The 25,390-nt window shown below is 37.0% G+C and overlaps 1 protein-coding gene across 1 annotated transcript in view; it reads left to right on the top strand.

Annotated features, from left to right (window-relative positions):
- Positions 1-829: 829 nt before the first annotated feature.
- The window catches only part of LOC107284441 (F-box/LRR-repeat protein 7), a 29,710-nt gene continuing 5,149 nt past the window's right edge, over positions 830-25,390 (top strand). Inside the window, exons 1-7 of the mRNA XM_029283443.1 lie at positions 830-836; positions 6,721-6,890; positions 9,682-9,836; positions 12,607-12,684; positions 17,948-18,137; positions 20,664-20,791; positions 22,711-22,827. Of these exons, the coding sequence (XP_029139276.1) occupies positions 12,656-12,684; positions 17,948-18,137; positions 20,664-20,791; positions 22,711-22,827 (464 nt within the window). The 5' untranslated portion in view covers positions 830-836; positions 6,721-6,890; positions 9,682-9,836; positions 12,607-12,655. The remainder of the gene's footprint in view (positions 837-6,720; positions 6,891-9,681; positions 9,837-12,606; positions 12,685-17,947; positions 18,138-20,663; positions 20,792-22,710; positions 22,828-25,390) is intronic.

The following is a 25,390-nucleotide window of genomic DNA, read 5'->3' as shown; positions in this document are numbered from 1 at the left end:
GGCTGCTGCTTCCTGATGAATTGTGGCTTTGTATCTTTTCCCTGCTGACTCATAAAGATATTTCTCGGATTTCCCAGGTCTGTCATCACTTTTATCAACTAGCTGGAGATAAGTCCTTTTGTAAGTACATTAAAATGAATAAACATTAAAAGGTTGGAGTAATATAAAAGTCCTGTATGGTCATTTTAAAATCTCATAGGTTTAAACATGTATATTTATATCTAGCTGGGACAACAAGAGCAAAGCTTTCATGCCCTGACATCAAATTAAAATAACTTACATATATGTTTGTTTGCATATTTATGCCGTTATTGGAAATCTTTTACATTGTAGTTCTGTTTTTGTATTTCTTGTTTACATTACATGTGCATGCTGTAAACATACTTTGCTTCCCTTTTGTCTGGTTATTATCTAGTAAAAGCATGCTTGTAATTTTTAAAGATTGTAGTACTGAATTACACCAAAAGGTTTTTGCATATTTTTAAAGGCAGAATGTTTTTCCTCAGTGCAAAATAGTAAATTTCAAGGAAATGCCTCAGTCAGGATTAACAGGAGGACAGTTAATCCTGTGTATAAAGTTGTGTGGTTCACCCCTCTGGGCCACGACTTGTACAGATGAGTAACTGGGATGAGCCATGGAGACTTAATATCACAAATGTAATCATCAGGGTTTGAACTTGGCTTGAACATTATCTTTAGAATGCAGCAACAGACCATCATTTCACTATTCCTGGGTTGCACATCTGTACTGCAAAACAATCCTTTGGAAACAGGATGAGACTGATAGTAGCTGGGAGATTCATAATAAGCTATGCACCATTCCTCTCTATGTCATGGTAAGCAGATTTTAGGTATTAATTCTAATGGTAGAACTGCATGTATGGGGAAACATATTCAGGAAAAAAAATGATGAAAGTTAGCTGGTAGGAGTAAGGACTTAACTTCTCTCTTTTGTGCTGTCTCATGACATTTTGCTGCCTGAGGTAAAGAATGAAATGCCTTCTTTTTCTTTTTCCTAAAAGTTTGGCAGATGAATCTTATATAGATTCATATATATATACATACTGACGACTATAAGCAAAAGAGATTTCTGATCACCTATGCATGACCAATATTTACCTTAGCAGCATTTATGTGAGGAGCAATGTAGTAACAATAGTGACAGTAAATATAATTATGACTACCAAATTAGGCCTGCATTTCGGATAACCATTTGGCGGTAGCAAGCAGTCATACATTTCTGCACCTTTTTGTTGCCATTTAGTGGGTATCTGAATTTTGCAATCTATATACTGTATGGCAGCATTAATCATATCAATATCTGCCAAGCCTGGCATGAGCTGGTTCCTGTCAATCTATTTGTTAAACTAGGATGTTGTCAATAGACTTTCTCGTGATATGACTCATACATAGTTATATAATACAGCCAACCCAACCCTGCAAAAGGTAAATAGGGCTGATTCAGAGCATGGCTATGGTGTGTGTGTGTGTGTGTGTGTGTGAGAGAGAGAGAGAGAGAGAGAGAGAGAGAGAGAGGATTCAATTTTTAAAAATTGGTTAGGAATATACTGGATGACCTGACAAACTAGGTATTTCCCCCATTTTCCATTATGTTATAAATTTTAGTACATAAATTATGTTGTTTCCATACTTTAATGTTTGTATAATATGTTTAAAATTATTAACATTTTATTATTTAAATAGCTTACAATATTGAGAATAGAAAAGAGAAAGAAAATAAATAAATTCCATTTTATTTAATAGCAACATTGTACGCATAAACTTGTTTAGCTTTTTCGTCCAAAATTGAGCATAACATTGAAAAACATTACAACTCATATAAAAGTAATTGTTATATAGTAAGGTTTTAATCTTAATTAGATTACTTATTAAAGTCTCCTTTGTATTGTTGCTTAGTGTGTGCTTATGTATTACCTACTAATAAAAGGAAAAGAGAAAGCACATTTAATGAGAATTAATTACTAAACAAAAGGAAGAAAAAGGAACATACCGGTAATAAAAAGAACTGTTAGGGTCCCTCCTTTATAGACATCTGCTGATTCGCAATATTTGTAGATATTTAGGCCCCCTTAGAAGCCAGAATATAAGTGATTATATTTGCCATGCATTATATATATAGGAACAATTCTTGCTTACACTTAGTTAAACTTCTGTTGTGTACATATACTGCTAGTTTTGCCATCATTGTGTATTCTCCAAGTTTAAGTTCCTAGTCAGATGTAGTCAAAGTTGTGTCTTTCTTCCAATGTTGGAACAAAATTTCTTTTTGTTGCTGTAAGCTATATCTCATTAAATTACAATTGGTTTTTTCTCCTGAAATTATGCCTTGTAGGAAAAGTTGTGGTTCATTTCAGATTTAAATTGCAGAATTTTCTGCATTGTGCTATGTATCTTTCCAATATTTTGGGGTTTTTTTTAGAAAAAAAATGTTCACCCCGTGAGAAAACATTCCTGTTTCATGATATTTCCAAACATCTGTTGCTATATGGTTTATCTATCTTAGATATTATTAGAGAAAACTGAGGTGTGCAACACAGGATTTGGTGCTGCTGACGAACTTCTAAGAAATGGAAAATGTTTTGGATAGTTACTATAGAAGAAAACAAATTGAAGGTCATTTGCTTCGTGTCAGTAGCTCTAGGCTTGTGTTAGTTCCCACACTGAATTCCAAAGCAAACACTTGGCGCCTTGAGTAAAGAAAGGCAGCCAATTAGATGCAGCCAAGATCTGTCTTTCAATAATGTGTAAATGTTGCATAGGATGTGTATATATTTTAGGCTTGCTTTTGTAAGGTGCATGATCTTTGCATCATAACACTCCCCCTCCCATCTCTAAAAAAAGTGGCTGAAATACTTTGCTGAAAGACAATAATCAATAATATAATTGGCATAAGTAAAAAAAAAACTTGATATTTGCATAAGCAAACATTCTGTTTCCCAGAAGTGTAATAATAAATAGTAAAATATGTAGACTTCCAAAGCCGTCTGCAGATAACATCTGCCTCCAAGCATTTTTTTTTTAAAAGTTTATTTGTGTGTTGGGGAGTGGGGGGGGGAATGGGTTGAGTAGGCTTATTTGGAAAAAGTTAAAGATTAAGTTAGTAACAATTTTCTTGCATAGCATTATCAGGTGATTGTGCTCTACAAGAACATTTGAGCTTTCAGTACTTTATACCAAGCAAAACTCCACCACCATATCTAACATCTTATATGCAAAGAGATATCAAGTTATAATTTTAGCCATAAAAATAGCTCTGATTCTTAAGAATGTAATGTTACAGTATGAAAGCTTTATGTTTTGGAGATGGTTTTTCTTTAAAAATTATTAGCCATAATGGTGTTTTTACCTTAAGTGGGTATATTTATTGTTCACTGTAGAAAACAAATTCAGCTAGTTCTCTGTTATTTTGTTATTCATTCCCTTTGAGCCAAGCTAATTGTTCTCTTCTGTATTTAAATTAAGTAGTTTAGAGAAATATGAATACATACAAGGGAGGTTGATGTGAGAAATAGAGTAAGAAAAGAGTTACTGAGACTTCTAGAGTTTATAGTGAAGTTCCACCCAGCTCTAGAACAAGGATAAAATAAAGTTAAGCTCTAAAGACATTAGATTCGAGAGTAATTTGTTTAGATCAGGGGTAGTCAACCTTGGCTCTTTTATGACTCGTGGACTTCAACTCCCAGAATTCCTGAGCCAGCTAAGCTGGCTCAGGAATTCTGGGAATTGAAGTCCACGAGTCATAAAAGAGCCAAGGTTGACTACCCCTGGTTTAGATGATGATAAGTATTGCAGTTAGTCCCCATTGACAAATGACCATGGGATGCTATGACCACATAGAATTTTCTTAACAATGGCAATTGGAACTGCTGCAACTGCCATCGTAAGTCAGCATGGTCATGTAACAGTGTGCTTTACAACCACATTGACGGAGTTGTTGGTCCCATTACCATTGTTAAATGAGGATTACCTGAACTTCAGTTGTAAATAAAGTGTGGTAAGCTGGCCTGGCTGCATTGTGGATGCCTTTCTTGGGTTGGGCTCGAGAATTCTGTCCTAGCAAGAAAGAGCAAAGTTCAAGGCTCCTTTGGGACTTCTGACAATCAAATATATGAAATGAACCTCTTATTCTTTTTTTACTATGTCAAACTGGGGCAGTTGCAGCTTCCCAGATCATGGCAACCAGCCACAGAACTGCACGGTTTGGGGGCTGCTTGATGTTCCTCAAGGGAGGGTGCAGGGCAGCCCAAAAGGCTGAAAATGGGGGGAAGACAGATGGGTGGGTGTGGGGAGTCCTTTACCTTACTGATGCTCGGAGCTGGGAGGGACCAATAGCAGAATGGCTTGGTTTGGGTCCTTGGCTAACAATTGGTAACCTTCACTTAATGACAGCAATAGGGATTGCCAAGATTGTGATCACTAAGCGAATGTGATACATGACATCTCCTTTAAACTGCATTGCTTAGCAACAGAAATTCTAGTCCCAATTGGGGTTGTAAGTTGAGGACTATCCGTAGTGGATCCTCCGGGAAAACATTGCAAGACCAGTTCCTGTTCAGGTTTAGCCTTGTTTGAATAACAAGGCCCCTCTGAGGTTTATGGTTTTTCTCAAATCGTGGCCATTGCTGTGACTTACAGTTTCTTTCTCATTCCTGCTTTTTAGCTTCTAATTTCTGATTCTGATTTGTTCTTCAGTCTTGTACACTGCTTGTCCTAGACAGCTTGGTTATTATCTCACTTTAGATAACTGCCAATTTATAAATAGCAACTGCTGGCAAATTACAAATACATTGAGTTCTCAATTTGGACAAGTGGCACTTTTATTACTCTGGTCTATATTTCAAGATTATTACAATGTTTTTCAAAATAGTTTGCATGTGATAAATATTAGATCATTTACTTTATAGCTGTAATCCTTCATATAGTATTCTTAGAGTGGAATAAACTTCATTAATTGTCTAGAGTTTGCACCTGTGTAAACATGCATGAGACAGCACTATGAATTTGTGAGGCATAATGGAAAAATATAAGGTTGGATCTGAAGAATCATTAATGGAAGAAATCAGCCAGCTCTGCTATGCAAACACTTTTAAGAATCAGCACATATTCAAACAGTTGACATTGCCTCTGGAAGAAATTGCACACAGTTTTAATAAAAACAGTTATTTCTTTTTTTTCTCTCATTACTCTATAACGAAGAATTTAATCAAATTAGGATGAAAGGAGAGGTACTTTTCAGTTCTAGTTCATACCATTTAATTTGCTTGCTTTGAATATTGCCTAGTGTTTATTTGGTACATAAAGTTTGTGATCCAAAGAGCTACTTTAGAAGAGGCTAAGAGCTTATTCTGCCTCACTTATTGGGATTTTTAGTATTTATTCAGTAAATGAATAATTATCATTAGAGACTGCCTCAGCAGATGACTCTTAAAATGTGACTCCCATGACATTATGTAATGCCATTAGCACACCAAGATGGATTTGCTTTCTCCAGATGGCTGTACAATAGTCAGAATAATCTTCTATCTTCTATTCTATTATATAAATAAAAATGTAAATGTTCGTTTGTTCAAAATCTTAAATCTCCGAAAGTTCTTCACCGATTGCTTTGAAATTTTGACACAATGTTGCATTCGAATACGTGCATGTTTTTATATACCTATATTATATAGATGTCACACCTGTGACAGGTAAAAACATGCTTTTTTGAAAAACAGCGCCATCTGTTGGACGCTTTGAAATTGCCATTGAACATGCAATTCATTGAAACTCCCACGTGCAACATTTCCAAAGCATCCGGCATGAGAAAAGTATTGCAGAAATGCAGACTTATTGTTTGGGATGAATGCACAATGGCGCATTGAGACTGAGCCACAGCAACGTGTGGCCGGGTACAGCTAGTATACTAATAAGCCTTGACTAGCATGAAAACTTTGATTACAGTTACACAGGCATTTCCCTGTGTCAGCCAATTAACATTGCAGCTTTTCTTTCTTGCTATCCCGAATCTTCTTCCATGATATATCAGATATAGTGGTTGGAATATAAAATGGGGTTTGAGAAAATCTAACTTCAAATATTTGCCTGTCAGATGTAGTGGTTGATTGTGATGAGCAGTTGCCACAATATATCTCCAAGGAAAAGAAAATCACACATTTTGCCCTAAACCTTGCTGAGGAATATTAATAAATGGACATAAACTGTTTTAACTTCTCCCATCAATACGCCGCTATAGAGCATTCCATGTCAAAACAACTAAACACAAAGATAGTTTCTTCTCCCATGCCATCACTCTGCTAAACACTTTCTACAGCACTGTCTTCTGCCCCAAAATATTTACCCATGTAGTAGGCTGTATTGCTATTATCCTTATCATCTTCTCATCTTTCTCACTACTCATATTTCCTACTACCTTCTCCAAATGGCATATTATGATTTATCAATTGTTGTTGTATTTTATGATTTATGATTGTATCTTATGATTTATGATCTACGGTTCACCACTTGGTTGCTTGTACGTACACTGAGAGCTTATGCACTGGAGACAAATTCCTTGTGTGTCCAATCACACTTGGCCAATAAAGAATTCTATTCTATTAATAGTAATGTTTTATTTTAATTTTAAATGAAATATTGTAAAGAGTCTTTAGTTGATGAATAAACATCTACCTGCACCAAATAAACTAGGTTATTTTTCTCTAGGGAAGAAGATTCAGCTTAAAGATTGCCACTGCTTGAATGATGATTGGTTGATTAGTTTAGGAAAACACCACCCTGAATGTTTCACTCTTGATCATTGCCATGATAAAAATCAGAGAATTTCTGAGGTTGGGCTAAAACAATTCTTCCAGCACTGTGAAGGATATCTTAAGGTAATGTCCACTTTAAATATAAATGTTGGTTTTGTTTTTGTAATTATAGCAAGTTGGGAAATATTTATGATTTTTCATTATAATTTTATGTAGATTTAAATTATACTATTCTGGATGAACATAGTATAATATAAGGGAAATAAGAAATAAAGTTTCTATACACACTACTGAATTCTGATGCTCACAGTGGGCCATATTCTTTCTAATTTAATACAATATCAGTAATGTGATTTCACAAAATTAAAATATATATTCTATTGAAAACCAAGCTCTACTCACTTCAGTATGGTTTCCATATTTACATTAATAATAATAAACACGAATAAGAGTAGATTGGATATTTTTATCCAATTGGTTTCTCCTCTTATAGAATCTCTTGCATCCAAGAGCTGGGAGATCTTATTTAATTCTAAGTTCCCAAACAGGTACTACAGGGTACCTTAAGTAAACATTTTAAACCTCCAAGGACTGTAAGGAAGAGCGAAAAGTCCTGTAATATGCACAGAAGTTCACTCATACAAATTAGATTTGACCTAAATATAAAGTTGGCCATATAAAGCTTGTGTATAGCCTTGAATACCATCTTCTATGCTGAAACCTTGTGAATGGTCCTGATTCTTTGCACCTGCATTAATCTGGTCAACTAAAGTTCCACTCTAAATTGGCACCAGATAAGGGTCAATGGAATTCAAGAGGGGTTGGACTTAGAGTGCTTGTGGGAATGCAGTGACTCTGAGCTGATGATGTGCTTAACTCTGCCCCCAGCTCTGCCTGCTCTTCTCCTACAAGTTCCTTAGAATTATTATTCTCAGTTGTTTAAAATATTCAAGCAACAAGCAGAACTCTACTTTTTACAAATTTTCATACACATACTACCCATAGGAGATATGAAATGTATACCAGTGCATTGAATAAGCTGATAAATTACCAGCATTGTACAATATAAGTAATTTTTGTACAATATACAGTATAATTATCAATAAGACATAGTATGTCATCTGCATTAATAACAGCTTGCATTCAGTCCTCTTGTTCTTATACTGAACATGTCTGTCTAATAAGGCAAACCCGTGGTTCCAAAATCAAATTAAAATCAAAAAGGCATCTATGACAAGCTCATAAGACATGATAGATAAAAGGGTAATTCTATTTGTAATAACACTTCCATATTAAAGGCCATTTTCACAGTCAATAAGACCAGAACGGCTGATTTCAATTTTTCTGACTGTATATCCAGATCAATAATGAGTAATCTAATTGTAAAAATTATAATTCAGGATGTTGAGATAACAAACTGGCTGTCTACTGTAAGCAGTATAATTTTAGAATGTGGTATTAGAAATGAAAGCTGTTGATGCTGACCTAATTTTCTGTTGAGGTCATCCCAAGAGGACATGTATATGGAGTGAGGCTGTATGCTTTGTTCTTCCTCCATGCTTTCCTCTTGCAAAAAGAGTAAATTAATTTAAACATCTCCAGGAATGCCCTTATTTGATCCTCAGGTTGGAAATATGTTGGTCATTCTGTAGTTCTTCCAACATGCCCCATTGCCTGATTCAGAACTGGAACTATCTAGCACAGTGTTTCTCAACCTTGACAATTTTAAGGCATGTGGACTTCAACTCCCAGAATTCCACAGCCAGCAATGCTGGCTGTGGAGTTCTGGGAGTTGAAATCCACATGCCTTAAAATTGTCAAGGTTGAGAAACACTGAATTCTAGCAGGTAGTGTTACCATCCAAAAATAAAGTTTTTCTTTGAGATTGGAAAAAGAAATCCAATCAATCCAAGATGCCAAGCTAGGAGCCTCAGGATTGCAACTCAAATTAATTAATCCTGTTGTTACTTCAAGACATGTTTTCTTACGTGAGCCATTTGTCATTGCCCATCTAGTATCGGTATTCCAGTCAGATTTATTAATGTTCAGATGGCATTTTAAGATGAGAAAAGCCCTGGAGAGGCTTTTTTTTTAATTAAAAGATTATAACAGATGGTACATTTATCAAACTGCAAAATGGTAGCTTAGGAATTAATACCAGTATAAATACGAATTAAAAAGAAAAGCAAACTTTTGCAAGGCAGTGTCATTCTGTGTCATTCCACAAATTATATAACGTTAGTGCCTGAGATCAAGAGGTGCTTTTGTTTATCGCTGCAGTAGAAACTGGCTGAGAAATGGTGATGGAAGCTGACAGAAAAACTGGAAAGAACAAAAATATATTGAAAACTGCAGCTACAGTATCTCCCCCCCTTTTTTCCCTTTCTTTTATCTCTCATAAACCATGTAGAGTTAAAGAATTGCTTTGAGGCACTGAGTATGAAGTTGAAGCAATAGTAATGAAATCTGGACAATCTTTATGAATCTTCAATCCTTTGGTTTGATTGTTACAAAAACTTTGTCTAGAATTTGAAAGGAAGCTTATTGTAATAAACTCTTTGTTTTCTTCTAACTATCCTGTTATAAACATAAGCAGTAGGATTGGGTGATGTTTTAGATCCAAGGGATGATTTGGAGAAAACATACATTTGCATGAAGCTTCTATCAGCAATTTCTTAAACACATTTTTCCCAGGATCACATTACAGTTGTGAGTTTCCAGGAAAAGAAGCAGCTGCCTTAAGGAATTGCTGACCACTTCCAACTTCCAAACACCCTTTTTGCTTTACAACTGAAGTATGGCACTGCCCTAATAAACAATAAACATTTCTGATTGATGCATAAGAAATGCTAATAAAAATAATTGTTTCAGTCAGCTAATTGCAATTTCCTTTTTTCCTCTGTTTTGTGCTTAGGAACTGAATATAAAAAACTGCAGTGGTTCTGGATATAAAGGGGACAGCGTTCTACTTCACGCAAGCACCTTTTGCCATAACTTGGCAGTTGTAGATATAAGTTGGACAGGAGCTACTGATTTTGGACTCAATTCCCTGGTTAAAGGTTGTAGCAGGTATCTGAAAAAAAAAATCTTGAAAACCCCATTGCCACCAAATACTTTTACCACCATTTGTACAACCAGATGCAAAACAATGAGAAAGGCCAACTAGATTACATAGGGCAGTGGTGGCGAACCTATGGCACGGGTGCCAGAGGCGGCACTCGGAGCCTTCTCTGTGGCCACGCATGCCGTCGCCCCAGTCCTAGGCCTTCAGCTGGGTTTTATAAAACCTTTTCGCGTTAGGCCTCCGCCGCCGTGTAAAAAAAAAAAGGTTCAATCAATCAGTCAATTTCAACTTCTCACGGGAAAAAAAAGATCTTGCAAAGTTGGAATTGATTGATTGAACTTTTTAGTCCCACCCAGTCTGCTGTTATCACTGCAGCCATGCCCACCCAATGGGCCACACCCACCCGGCACCCGACAATGCATAAGTGGGTTTTGGGTTGAAGTTTGGGCACTCAGTCTCTAAAAGGTTCGCCATCACTGACATAGGGGTTTGTTGCAGTTTGGAATGCCCTGCTCTGCTTTTTACCAGAATTCTTCAGTTTCACTCATCATATTGTTCTGTTCTCTCCATAAGACATAATTTATAACAACTTATTGTTGATTTTGATTTTCCTCTGTTTTTCTCTTCCACCCTAGTATTTCTATTAATCGGGTTTTTTTCCCTGATGATTCCACTCACTCATGCCATGGTCACCTCATGGCTTGACTACTGCAACTCTCTCTTCATGAGGCCTTCCCTTAAAGACATCAGGAAGCTTAAGATGGTCTAGAATGCAGTAGGGCAGGCAGGGATGGGCATATCTTGATATGCCCATGTAACATCTCTGTTTTGTCAGCTGTACAAGCCAGTTTGTTTCAAGGTGCTGGTTATTACTTAAAAAAGCTGACATGGCATAGGTCCTGGTTACTTGAGGGGCCACATTATCTTGTCTCCCACATTATCTGCCTGGCCAATTCGATTTGACATAATTGGCACACTCCAGGATCCTTAAATTAAACCATGCTATGAATTGGAACCCTATAAGTGAGACTGCTCTGTAGCAGTCCCTCCCTGAGGTCACCCCTAAGTTCTGGATAGCCCCACCTAGCTGGTGTTTTGAAGGGGAATGGGACAACTTGCCACGGCCAACTCACCACAGCCAACTCATCACGGCCAACTCACCACAGCCAACTCATCACAGCCAACTCATCATGGCCAACTCATCACGGCCAACTCATCACGGCCAACTCATCACGGCCAACTCATCACGGCCAACTCACCATAGCTAACTCACCACGGCCAACTCATCACGGCCAACTCACCACAGCGAACTCTCACGGCCAACTCACCATAGCTAACTCACCATGGCCAACTCGCTGCGGTCAACTCGCCACAGTCAGCTTGCCATGGAACAACTCACTGCGGAACAATTTAACAATTCTATTTAATTATTTAAAATAAATTAAAAAATATTCTATTTTTTGTCAATCACATTTTATTCTGTCCTTCCTTTCGCATCCTTTCTTTAATGATTTTATTCCACCATTTTTTTGTTATTAGTATAACTTTTGTCCAGCAATGAGTTGTCCTATGGCGAGTTGGCTGTGGCGAGTTGTCCCGCATTGAGTTGGCCATAGTGAGTTGGCCACAGCGAATTGTCATAGACTCGTTTTGAAGGGCCTTAAAGACCTGGCTCTTTGCCCAGATCTTTTGCAAGAATGAATGAAGTCCCTTTTGGCAATTTATTTCTTCTTATTCCTGTCAGGGTTTATTTTTATTTTTTTTGTCATCCTTGCGATTTTTACTCTTCAAGTTGGTGTGACATTTTTAAATTGTTTTTAATGTGTTTAATTGTAACCACCCAGGTCATTGGCAGTTGGGTAGCATATGAATGCAACAAAATAAACAACAATAATAGTAATGTCTGATAAGGCAAGCTTCTTTTTTTTCTCCTTCGATATCCAATTTTGGACATCTTTCTATTGACATTCAGCATCTGAAGTGAGGGAAAGTTAGGATTAAAAATACAGTGTTAATAGGTTTGGCAGAAATTACAAGAATCCATACTGGTTTTGCTAAATGTAGTTAATCCAGTAAAAGATACCTGCTTATATTTCATTAAAGCACAATATCAAATTATGGATTTTAAGCTGTGTTGCTTTTAGTACCTACTTCAGAGGAAGCTTATTAAACAAGGTGGGATTGATTTTTAACTAAATATACCTGCTTGGTTAATTTTATAGAAACTAAACTTTGATTAAATTTGACTAAATTCATGTATTGGGCTCTAAGGCAAGATTTTTTTAAAAAAATCCTCTTTTTTGAAAAGTTTTTTGTTTGATTCACACATAGTATGAAATTGTAATGTATGATTCCCTAAATCTGCTGAGATGAAAACAAATCATATTATAATTCATCATATTTTTTTAACATAGCTGCAATATTTTAAGCTCAGTATTCATATTGTTTCATTTACTATAAAAAAATGAGATCAGTGCAGGTGCCTATATTTAAGACCACATCTTATGTTATAGATTCCTAATCAAAACATATTCATTGTAAGAAAATGTAATATTTTATATAAGAAAATACTTGTATAAAAGTAACTAAAGAGAGTTAAGAGGATTGACAGGAAAAGAATTCTTGTGTATAGATAGATGGGTGAAATTTGCTGCTCAGATTTTCCTGCACATGAAAAAGTCAATATCTGCGATACAAGAAACAGGCTCAAATCAACTAAATTGCATGTTACTGTATTATATGAAAAAATTAAAGTAATCACTACTGTTCCTTTAGTTTACAGTGTTTTTCTGCTAATGGATGCCAGATTACCAATGAGTCAGTAATGGCCTTGATTGGAAAACATGGAAAAAGGTAGGTGCATGCCAACTGAAATTGTGAATCAAAATTCAGTACAAGGTGGTACATCATGACTGCTTTAATTTAGAAGGATTCACAATGATTTCCCCCCTTAATTTCTATAAAATTGGACTTATTTTTTTTGCTGCCAAATCACAATAACTATAGAGACAACCTTTTCTAATGTGTGGCAATGGTTAGCTGTGCTTGGCAATTGTACTTTAGGACAAAGAAGTCAAATTCATGAATTTAAACCCAGGACACACAGGCCTTTCTAATTGAGTCCAGACCATTGCAGGATGCTAAAGGAATGCATCCTGGACAAATGACTTTAGTTTTTGCTTGAATACATGATCTAAGCAAAGAACAGGCCACTGCCTCACTGTGTAATTGGTTCACTTAACAAGCTTCTCTGATCATTAGAAAGGGATCTCCATCTCAATTCAGTGGAATTTACCATCCTTTATCTTAAATCCTGTCATGACTAGTATCAAGGATACCTGATACTGTGCTTTTGTGCTGTTTTCCAGCTTTTAATAATTAAATTGCCAACAAGGTAAGTTAGGAATTTTGTGGACCGTGTTTGATAAAATATATCCCCCAGCATAAGTAAGGGTAATTAAAAAAATCCCCCATCACAATTACTCTATGTATCTTTGAAAATTCTACAGTTTATTTTTATATAATTTACCACACATCTTTTCTTTGTGCTCATGTTGTGATAGTGGTCATCGGTATTACTTTTGTTCATTCCTCTACATACTTTAATCCAGATGTTAATTGTAGTATCACTAAATTCATCTCTTGGGTTTCTGAGGAGGTATGAATTTTTTTTAACCTTCAACTGTCTTTTAATATTTCTATTACTTCCTTTTGAATAAATTGTGTTCTTCGGTTCTACTTTAGTTGTAGAAATCATACGATCCAGGTTTCCACTATTCTTAATATGCTTTCTTTTACTATATTCATCTTATTTTATTTTCCATAATCTGAACATTAGTGTGTAGACTCAGGTGACAAATTTTATAAAATAATTCTCTGGTTGTTCTTTTATTAAGTAGTTTCAAAGGCCCTGCTATTGCGATAGAAAAAAAAATAGTTTACTATGCTTAAGCTACTTTTACTAATCTTTGTGGATTGCAGTGCATGGTGTTTCAATAGTCCATTATCTGGATAATTCAGACTGTGATCCTACAAACCTTTCTCTCTTGGACACCATCTCATTCACCTGTCTTTTTTGAAGTGTTTTCTGTGGATTCCTTTTGAATAAATGAGAATATAAATGAATAAATAAAAAGACTAGGTCAGTGATGGCGAACCTTTTAGAGACCGAGTGCCCAAACTGCAACTCAAAATCCACTTATTTATCGCCGGGTGCCAAGTGGATGTGGCTCACTGGGTGGGCGTGGTCACCTTGATGTTGCTCATGGGGAGGGACGCCTGTGGAGGCTGGGATGGGTTGGGGGAGATCCAGGGGGTCTCTGGCAGGTGGGGTGGTGGGCAGGAGGCTTGTCCTGCGGAGTAAGGCGAGGCAGGGCGGGGGTGCCATTGTCGCAGGGCAAGGCGAGGCAGGGGCTGGTGGCTGCTGCCTAACACTGTCGGCCCCCGCACACAGAGGCCAACGAGCTCATGGGGGCCAACTGTGTCCGTCAGCAGCCACAGCCTGCCAGCCCCTCGACTGGCACACTCTGGGGTTCCGCAGGCCACCACCATCAGTTCAGAGAAGCTGCCTCTGAGCTGGACGGCCAGCCGACAGCTGAGGAGGTGATGCAGAGGGTCATGCCCGGGAAAAGGAGAGCATGAGAGGGCAGGAGGGATAAGACGGGGGGGGGGGGAGGAAACCAGCTATGCTGGGATGCATCCGGCCATGTGGGACCTCGGCGAGTTAGTAGGCAGCTGGTTGAAGAGGGACGGTTGCCATCTCAGGCATGGCGCGCGTGCCCACAGAGAGGGCTCTGAGTGCCGCCTCTGGCACGCGTGCCATAGGTTCGCCACCACTGGACTAGGTTATTTAGTTCCCTTCCTTATCTATTAAATTATGATATGATTGTAGCTGTACATATGTTCCTATATGTATAGCTTGGGAGAAGCAATAATTGTTTGTGAACTTGCTAAGTCTTGGAAGTTCTTTCAGATTCCTGATTCTTACTCCTGGTACTTAGCATACAGTACTTCACAAGCTCACTGATCCTGCTGAGGTACAGTATGTTAGTTTCAGTTCTTTGTAACAATAGATCAGTTACCATTTTTTTCTATGATAGAAGAATATTTTCTATGGTAGAAAAGTACTTGCAGATCAGGGTTGAACTGTGAGGTCCTTGGTGCTGTCTAAGCTCGATTGTTTTCTTGCAGATGTTCCATTATCCAACCAGGTAACACCATAAGTTTTTTTCTCTATTTTCTTGAGAAGTGCTGCTGCATCCTCTCTGTCTTTCAAAGATCTATATGCTATCTTTTGTTCTACAGTGTCTTTTCTCTTGAAGGCTCAGACGTAGAATCTTCTCAGAAAGATCTATGTGAGCTCCAACAATACAGACTGTTCTCTGTCTTTCGTTCCTGATTCTCTCCTGCTTTTTTCACTGTCTTCTTTATAGACAGTTGCCTCCATTGTCAGCAGCTTTGGTAAGCCCTTCTTTCATTTAATCATAAATCCACTGAAGTACAACCAATTGTTGCTCCGATCATCTCACTTTTTAGCTGGATACCACTAACATTTGCATACTGCAAATATGGTGCCAGCTTGTTTCCAGGAAGAAACATAAAACATGGCACAAGCACTACAAGTGATGACTGCAAATGTTGGAAATCTTGTTTTAAGTTAACCATGTTGCCATCATTCAAGCACTTTGTAGCAATTTGAACCTGTATGCTAACTGATTGTTTGGCTTGCTTTAATGACAAGAAGAGTTTCAATAATACATTATTTCTGTATAATGTATTATATTGTTTAATATAAGTCATTTTTTCTTAGAGGAAATATTGTAGCTTGCAGTACTTTGAATAAGTTCTAGTCTCAGAAGAGAAAACAAAACCTTACAAATGCCCTATTTATTATTTTGCATTTTTATCACAGAATGCCTTAAGAATTTAGGTCTTGTAGTAAGTACAACAAATATGCATGGTTCACTTTAAAAAAAAAGGAAGTCATGATATCGTCTCCTTGATTTCTTATCTTAATGTAGTACTGTATGCATATTCACTTCAAGATGAAAACAATGGATTGTTTTTTGGAACAAATCACAAGTTGATTTGATAACTAGTTGATATACAGACTCTGGCTTACTATTTTTGAAAATAAAATCATACCTCCTTCCTGATTTAGTCTTTCTTGGTTTTGTACTTCATCCACAATGGCAAAAAAAAAAAAAAAAGTTAAAGAGGACTCAAAATTGAACAAAAAAGCTGTGACTATTTTGCAAGCTATTTTTAAAAAGTAACATTTGCCATCAATTTTTTTCTGTTGTTTTATTGTGATTTTCATTTTAAGATGGTGCAATTGATTTAGAAATCTACAAGACTTAGCACATTTTAAATATCAATATGTATTTAAATGTATGTATTGAACCTGTATGTTAATTGGTTGTTTGGTTTGCTTTAATGACAAAAAGAACTTCAATAATAATTATTATTCAATAATAATGTTTGGTGGACAAAGTATTTGAGCTTCAGCTTGAGTATCTGTACTTCCAAAGAACAGTCAGGGTTGTTTTTCTTAACAAATGCATTAAATTAGGACAAATATTCAATCCCAATACTAACCAAATTTACCTTTAGCTTGAGTCACTCTTTGGAAAAAGCATGGATGAATTGTTAACTAAATGACCAAAATTGAATGCAAAAGGTTAAGCATCATCACCAAAATTAAGAAGACATTTTATGAAGCTCAAGGCAAACTTGACTATGTTATTTCATAATTTATTGTCATATGTATTCACCTACATAAGATTTGTATCTTTGCCTGAGATAGATAGTTAACTTCTTTCTTTCCCTGTACACATGATATTTATCTACACAAAAAAAATATTTAATTACAGTTAGTCTTTATGGTTAATTTGAACTGTATAATATCTTTTATCTACATGAATAAAAATATATAAAACCAAATGCAGTGCAAACATTGGCAATTGTTTATATTTCCATTTGGTTACCTAACAGATGGTAACCAGAGACTCCCAATGTGACTTTTCTTTTCCTTTCCTACAAACTGTTCACACTTTTTTCTTTTCCAGTTGTGAAGAACTGCTGCCCTTTTGAATTTTTTTACTCTTCTCTAGTGGACAACTCCCCATACTGTTCAGAGCCCACTTTTGAGCAGAATAAATGTCTGCTGAAAGATCTGAAAGTGGAGTAGAGAAACAGGAATAACTAGCATCTGGGCTGAAAATATAGAGAAGGAGAATTTTTAATGATGATAGGAAAGTATCTGTATCTTTTTTCCTAGGTGCTTCTTACTGTGCATATGATCTGACAGGAAAATAAACTGAGGCTGATAGACAGTTACTAGTCTGAGGCTATTTAGTGAGTCTGAGTTGAATAACAATCCATATTTCTAAGGCTAATTTGTCACTTGTGGTTTATTTTGGCACAAGAATATCCTGGCAAGCCACTTTTTTCTTCCTTGGTCAAATGATGCTGGCTTTATCTTGTCCCTAGTCCAGGATTTCAACAAATACATGCTGATCCTTCAAGGCTCTAAAAATTATCCATTTTCTGTGTTAAATGTGTCACCTAACCAAAGCCTGCAAATTTATTCTGGTTTTTCTTTCTCACTTTCTCTGTTGGATATGGCCAACACAACTTTTATCACTCACTGGAGAAATTCCACAGAGAGGCCTGTTTTAAAGGGGAGGGTGTTTTTATGAATGGATTGTTTATAGTTATCAGGAATCCTGCAACTTACTAGGGTTCTTACATACATTCTTATTTTCTTGTCATATCGGTAACTGCAAATAGTCAAATAAACAATCCCAAGTGTGCTCTACTGAATCATATAAGAAGCATGTGCTTTCTGGAATCGACTATAATAGAAAAAATATAGTTACTTCTAGCTGCTTAGTTTTTCAATTAATGTATGAATAATGTGTTTAGACTTAGCCCAAGACACTGTATTATTATATCAGTAATTTCATATTTTATTGTCATGTTTCTTAGTGTTAATATTGGGGAGCGGTGCTATTTTTAAGCACTTATCTTTAAAAAAAATAATGATTTTTAATGACTGTTGAATGGCTAATATTGACGGATGTTACTAATTTCCTTATAATATGTTCTTTTATAGCCTTAAGAAACTGGAAATATTTGGTTGTCAAGCCATTACTGACAAATGCTTGAAATCAATTACTACTAAATGTCCAGGTCTAGAGGTTTTGAATATTGGCAGACTTCATAGAATCTCTCAGTACTGTTTAGTGAAAATGGTAAATTCATTGCAAAAACTTACTAGCCTCAATGTCACAGGCCTTGAAATGGTAAGAGCTGTTTATTTATTTCACCCATTTTCCTCTGTTAATTATTTCTTTTTGCTTGTGTTCAGTTTATCATATTATGTATGTCAAAGGTTGATAACTTAAAAGTTAAATCATTGAAGGTTTTCTAGGCTTCTCATTATAGAAAAATACTGAGATTTTATCTTGCTTTTTAAAAAAAATAAATCAGTCTTCTAGATATAAGTTTGGAAACTGAACGCTAAAGTGAATATTCATAATATTCACAAAATATTATGAAAATAGGTGCAAATTGTATATAAACATTCAGTCACTGAAATTAAAAAGTCATTGCTGGGCCCCATAGTCCTAGGTAATTATTTTCCACTTTCAACCTTCCTTCTTTAAGGGAAGCTTCAGTAATTCCTAGAAAAAACAATTCTTTTATACTTAATAAGCTTATTGACTAAATTATACTAATGCAAGATTTTTTTAAAGTTCTAAATTAGTTTTCTCTCAGCTGGTATCCCCTATTCTGATGCTAAGACACAGACTCGATCCAGAGGATGCCCACCTGCCACTATATTTATTCATTTGTTAAATTTATATGCTGCCCGTCCTACCGTCAAGTGACTCTGGAGGACTTATAACAACATAAAAGCAAAATACAAAATATTAAAACATTAAATGTTAAAATTAACAGAAATTTCTTGAGTTAGAAACCGGAATGCAATGGGGTAGAGGTGGGATCTTCTGCGTAGTTCACTAATGAGTTCCAATGTGGAATGCTCTCATCAGGAGCCCAGGTCAATCGGCAGAGCCAGTTTGAGGCTCTTGCAAAAGGAAAAGAGGGTGGGAGCAGTTCTCACTTTGACGAGCGTGATGTTCTAGAGCAGTGGTTCTCAACCTTTTTAATGCCGCGACCCCCAACCGGTCGTAAGTTGAGGACTAAACCAGTCGTAAGTCGAGGACTAAACCGGTCGTAAGTCGAGGACTAAACCGGTCGTAAGTCGAGGACTACCCAACCGGTCGTAAGTCGAGGACTTTCCCTGCCCGGGAGCGCCGCGCATGCGTGGTTCCGCCCCCTACGGCTGAGGCGTAGCTGGCAAGCGGCAGAGACGGAGCAGGCCGACCACCAGCTGGCCCAGCTCAAGGGAGGTAAGGCATCCGCCGGAAAAGGGGAAAAAAATGGCGGACAGCCTTGCTTGGCGACCCCCGTGAAATGGTCGATCGACCCCAAATGGGGTCGCGACCCATAGGTGGAGAACCGCTGTTCTAGAGGATGGGAGCTACAGCAGAAAAGTCCTTATCCTGGATCCTGCCAGCCAGAATTCCTTAACAAAAGGGTTCACAGCATGCCTCTTCTGTTGGAACGAATAGGATGGGTCAGTCTCACTGGGTGAGACGATTCCTCAGGTAACCCGGACCCATGTCATAAAGAGGTTTAAAGATGATAACCAACACCTTGAATTGGACTTGGAAGCAAACCAGCAACCAGTGCAGTTTGTGCAACAGCAGTGTTAAATGGGCCACTCTAGGGGCTCCTAGAACTATCTGCAGGGCTGCTTTCTATGTCAGCTGTAGCTTCCGAATACTCTTCCAGGATGGTCGTCCCATGCAGAGTGCACTGCAGTAATCCAAGATGTGGGTAACTGAGCAGCAACTTTGGAGCAAGGTGCTCTTTTAGATATCCAGAACCTAAGGCTTTATACGTGATTATATGTGGATTTGCAGCTGAAAGCCAGTGCAACAGGTGTTACATAGGTGAACTGCAGAATGTTTATATGGATTTATGTTATCTATGCAAAGGCCTTTCTTGGCAAGGCTGTCACTTTCACTTCAAGCAAGAGCCAAGAGTCAGGAGAACCCTCAGGTTACGCATAAATTGTGTCTGAGATAGTGCAACCCTATCCAGAACAACGCTGACCAATATTACTGGTAATGGGACTTCTTGTATTACTAGGCACTGAGAACTGAGTCGTGATAGGGTTAGGTTGAGCCTTTTCCTCCCTATATGAACACTAATAGAATCCAGTCTCTAGAACAGGGCCCCAACCACATCACCAGTTCAATCTAGAGTTGAGATATACAGCTGTTTGTCATCCATATATTGATAGGGATAATCTTGCCCAGATGTTAAATAGAAGTGGGGATACAATTAAGCCCAAAGGAATCTTACAAAGCAAGGATTTCAGGCTTGTTCTCTTCTGCCTACTTATTCTGAATGAAACTGACTCCAAGAAAAGAAGAAAATCAATGTAATCTCTGCTTCCTACTCTTAACTCTTGAATCAGTTACTTCTTCGATGTTCTTATTCCCTCTGATTTCCTAAAAGGATCTGGATTAGAACAGTAGAACCATGGATTTATATAGAAACCTATCAAAAGAGTTATGGGAAAAATGTATGCCAATATACATTGAACATTAATATTTAAATAATATATCAGAGCTAGTTTCCTTATTGTACTGGGAATAAGGAACTTGACTGGCAGTGAACAGCTCTGCTCTGTTATTGAAAGACAATCCTCCACATTGGCTTATTTCCTGCTTTTGTCTTGTCTTGGGCTGCAGATGAGGGATTCTCTAGTACATTGTATTTTGAAGAAGTGTCCTAAACTGGATTGTTTGGTTCTTAACTCGTGTGCTCACATAACCGACATCAGTCTACTTGAAATTAGCTCTTATCTGCCAGGTATCAGGTAAGGTAATATGTTGGAAATGCACTTGTCATTGAATTTATATATTTTGGCATTATTTAAATAATTTTCAATGATGTTACCTCCTTAGTTATGTTGACATTTTGTTTTGCCTTTTTGCTATTTGTGGCATATACAAGATAGGTGGCCTCAAGTGCATTAAACAAGAAGTCATCGAAGCTGTACTGGATAGTGCTATTTCTATGGCAACTACTTAACATTTTGTTGCACTATCAAATGTGTATGGTTTTAAAAAGTAAAATTTAAAAGTGTATTAGGTTCTTAACATTGTGATATTTTAATAATAAATTTAAAATAAAGAACTGGAAACTAATTATAATTGAAGCTGGAAGTCAAAGAGTTGTGGTTACTATTGATCACAGATTAAACTCAGAAAGGGAACCAAGAAACATATATACAACAAATGAAACAAATGGTTTAGCAGGATAACGTCTTTTGAAACTCATTTCTAAACTATTTAATCAAAAAAGATAAGAAATATTATAGTTGCACATCTCTGTGATTGTTATCTCCCCCTTAATGAAATGGTTATGTTACTTTGCTTTGGATAAAAAACTTGTTGTTTTTCTTTATTTTGCTAAAATTATGGACAGTCTCTTGATGGTTCTTTTGCTATCACTGCAACTCATGCCTATTTCCTTCTGCGTTTACTCCCAAAATGACACACTTTGACTTTTTAAAATGTTGCCTTACTCATGGTTTGCAATCACAAGGCTAGGAAGGGGAAATTGTTCATGAGAGACAGAGTACATAGACAAAGTGACAAAATTAGCAGACCAGTGAAATGCTGTGGACATAGTATATTTGGATGCCAGTAAGGTATTTGATATAACAGACCATAACTTATTTCCTGATAAGATAGAAAAATATGGGATAGACAGTATTACCACCAGATGGATTCGTAACTGGATGACAAAGTGCCTTCAACATATAGTCCTCAATGGAACTACACCTAAATGGAGGGAAGTATGCCGTAGGGTGCCACATGATTCTATCTTAGGCCCAGTACTCTTCAACATCTTCATAAACAATTTAGATGAAGGAAGAGAAGGGGATGCTGCAACCAATCCTTGCCAACTGCCCAGATTTTCATCATGTGACTGTGGGGGATGCTACAATGTTTGTTAAGTGCTGTCACTTTTTTCAGTGCTGTTGTAACTTTGAACGGTCACTAAACAAATGGTTTTAAGTTGATTAATACATTATGGCATCTTAGGTTGCTGTGAAGAGGTCAATGCATATGAAGGTCAATACCAGCTAAAGAATTGTGGCAATTGCGACTTCACATTGTTGTGTATGTAACAATAATAATAAAAAATGTCAACGGAAACATCCTCAGTCTTCTGTACAAAAACTGCACGTGAAACTAGGCTTCTATATTTTCTTTTCAATTTAAATGTCATGCAAACTAATCAGAAGTGCAAATGAATACAATAGCACTAAAGAATCAAAATAATTATAAAATTGATAATCAAGGAGAGAAAAAAATGAAAAAAGGGTTGGAGATTATGAGCAGAACAATCCTGAAAACTTTACCTATGTTGTTCAAAAATCTCCTCTGCCACTTTGTTGAAAAAACAGTAGTTCAAATGCTGACAAGCAATACTTACCAACAGTTTATCTTCTAAATCAGACATGTCAAACTTGCGACGTCACGTGACATCGCGCAATGTATTGGGATGGTTTTGCCATTGCCGGCAATGGAGTGGGCGTGGCTTCCAGATGATGTGTCCAGCCCGTGGGCCGGCAGTTTGACACTCTTATTCTAAATAGTCAATTAGTTAACTGATATACCATGTAGGATGTAGCAGTACAATACCATATCTCTTTCAAATCTTTTTCCCCAATGTACACGGTGAGCCAGTATCTGTGTCAGGTTACTGCTTTTTGCATCCTTTCAGGTACCTTGATGTTAATGGATGTAAAGACGTGAGTGATATTGGAGTTCAAGCTTTGGCAAGGAATTGCCATAAACTTTCTTATCTTGATTTGAGTTCCACAGCAACAAGCAAAAGAGGGTAAGATATTTGGTAAAAAATTTGAACATTTTGTAAAAGAAAATAGGTGACAAACATTAACACTGATTTTAAGGATCTATTTAATATTAACCATATTGTCAGTGCAAGCAGTGACACAATACTACCATTGGTTAAAAATTGCTTTAAGTCACCTCAAGTGGTTATATAAGCAGGAAGGTGAGGGTATAAATGAATGAATGAAGTCTTTAAACAGGACTGCTTCTGGTTAGTGAACAGAGGAATATTTACAAATTACTTAATTTTCCTAGCAGTACAGTACAAGTAGTCTTCAACTTACGACCACAACTAACCCAAAATTTCTGTTGCTAAGCAAGACAGTTGTTGAGTTTTGCCCCATTTTATGATCTTCCTTGCCACAGTTGTTAAGTGAATCATGGCAGCTGTTAACTTAATACACAGTTGTTAAATGAATCAGGCTTCCCCGATTGACTTTGCTTGTCAGAAGGTCGCCAAAGGTAATCACATGATCCTGGGATATTGCAACTATCATAAATACATGCCAGTTATCAAGTGTCCAAATTTTGATCACATGACATGGGGATGCTGCAGCAGTCGTGTGAAAAATGGTCATAAGTCACTTTTTTCAGTGCTGTTGTAACTTCAAACAGTCACTAAATGAATGGATGTAAGTTGAGGACTAGCTGTATACAGTTGTATGATCTAAATGCATCTTGCTATAAATATGCAAAATAGAGGGCTAAGTTGTGAACTTCCATATAACAGATGAAAAGAGCACGAGCATCTACCAATTGTTGTCATCAAAACTTAAATATGTCTTGGAGTTGTTTTAGTGGCAAAATGAGCTTCTAGTAACTTTCTTCTGAAATAATAAGCTTTAGCTCTCTGAAGGAAGAACTATAGGGTAAATGTAGCTGTAGCAACTCCTAAATGCATCATAATAAGGAGCAGGTTCACAATGTAGTCCTCTGGCCAATAGTCTTGCTGAGCACCTTTGTTCAGCCCTCTTCTCTTCCTGGTGGTAGTGGGGGAAGTGTTAGATCCACCTCTTGGTCTTCTGAGGCCAGAAGTGATAGGTGCCCCTCTTGATTGCTAGGCAATTCTGTTTTTTTTGTACTTGCAACTCTATCAGCTGAATCCTCTCAGGTTGATGATCCTCTTCCAAGTCTGAGCTGGCCATGACAATTAGATTTTAATGCCATCCTTACAGTCAACTCAAGGTAGTGAACATACTCAGCACTCCTGCCTGTGAGTTGGGTGTTGGATTGGACTGAGAGACAGTGACTGGCTACACCAACCCTAGGATGAGTAGTACAAGCTGGTAGAAAACTTAATTTGAGTTATGTAGACTTGAATTGATCTGTAGTGCCAGTTAATCTACAAAAATGTGCTGTTACTAAATTAATTCAAGTAAACATTGTTTTTTAAAAGGCTTGTGAGTAGGTATTTACCCCCATACTGTGGTTGGACAGTGGTCATTAGTAGCTATAACACTCTAGTTTGCCCATAAATATAATGAATTTCAACATCTGTGGAGGTCTGAAGATCTATTAATTAAGATACAGAGTGGAGAGTAGACCAAAGAACTTTTTCCAGTACATTTTCAATTTCCCTGAATTGTAAAACATTAAGCTGTGTATTCTAGGACTAGGTAGCTATGGTAACATTGCAATTATTGTGATTCCCAGCTTGCTTAAATACATTCCTGTATTGCTAAACTGAGTTTTATCTGATTGATTTGACTTATCTTTTGTTCAGTCCTAGTTCAAGTTTTTTCTTTTATGAGCATTTTTCCTATGAACTATTTAAATGCCACTGCAGTAGGAGAAGTCCTTATTGCAATGATATAGATTGTAGTACAACATTGTACACATTACTAGGGTACACATTACCCTAGGCTTCTGCTGGCTTTCAATGGAACACAGTTTGAAAAGTTTTCAGAACTTACTCTCATATACATTCCTTATTTGCTGTTATGAAGCTTATATGTAAGTTATTCTCTGATCATTTCGACTCCTGAGAACTTCAAATTAGCTTTGCTCACTTTCTCATTTTATCTGTAACCAGTTTTGACTGGTATCACTCTGTGAATTTAGTAAAAGGTCTTCAAGAAAATGCATACACAACATGTATACTTCTGATATGGACATTTTTGTATCCATGTAAAGCATTTTTCTATGCTTAATTTTTTTGTAAAACTTTTCATCTAATATATAGATTTTTTTTCTTAAAATACAAAGAGTGCCAAAACCGGTTGACGTACAGATTTGGGAGATACAGATTTTAAATTTATATAACATTATGATGAATTATCTTTTAACTATTTTTACTGCTAAGAATACCATATCAGTCAGTGGGGAAGTATCACTCATTGTTACTATTGCATGACGGAGCTTGGGCCTTATCCGGAGGATCTGGTCCACGACTCGGCGGAAAATCAGGCGGCGGCTTGGGAGACAACTGCCGCCGCTGCATTGGACCGAGTCGTGCCTTTGCGGCCTCTGACCCGGCGTAGATCTCGACTGGCTCCCTGGTTTACCGGGGAGCTGAGAGAGATGAAACGCCGGAAAAGACGCCTAGAGAG

Source organism: Protobothrops mucrosquamatus, unplaced genomic scaffold, assembly GCF_001527695.2.
Source record: "Protobothrops mucrosquamatus isolate PMUCROS unplaced genomic scaffold, P.Mucros_1.0 scaffold91, whole genome shotgun sequence".
NCBI classification, from domain to species: domain Eukaryota; kingdom Metazoa; phylum Chordata; class Lepidosauria; order Squamata; family Viperidae; genus Protobothrops; species Protobothrops mucrosquamatus.
This window is presented reverse-complemented; position numbering and strand designations above follow the sequence as displayed.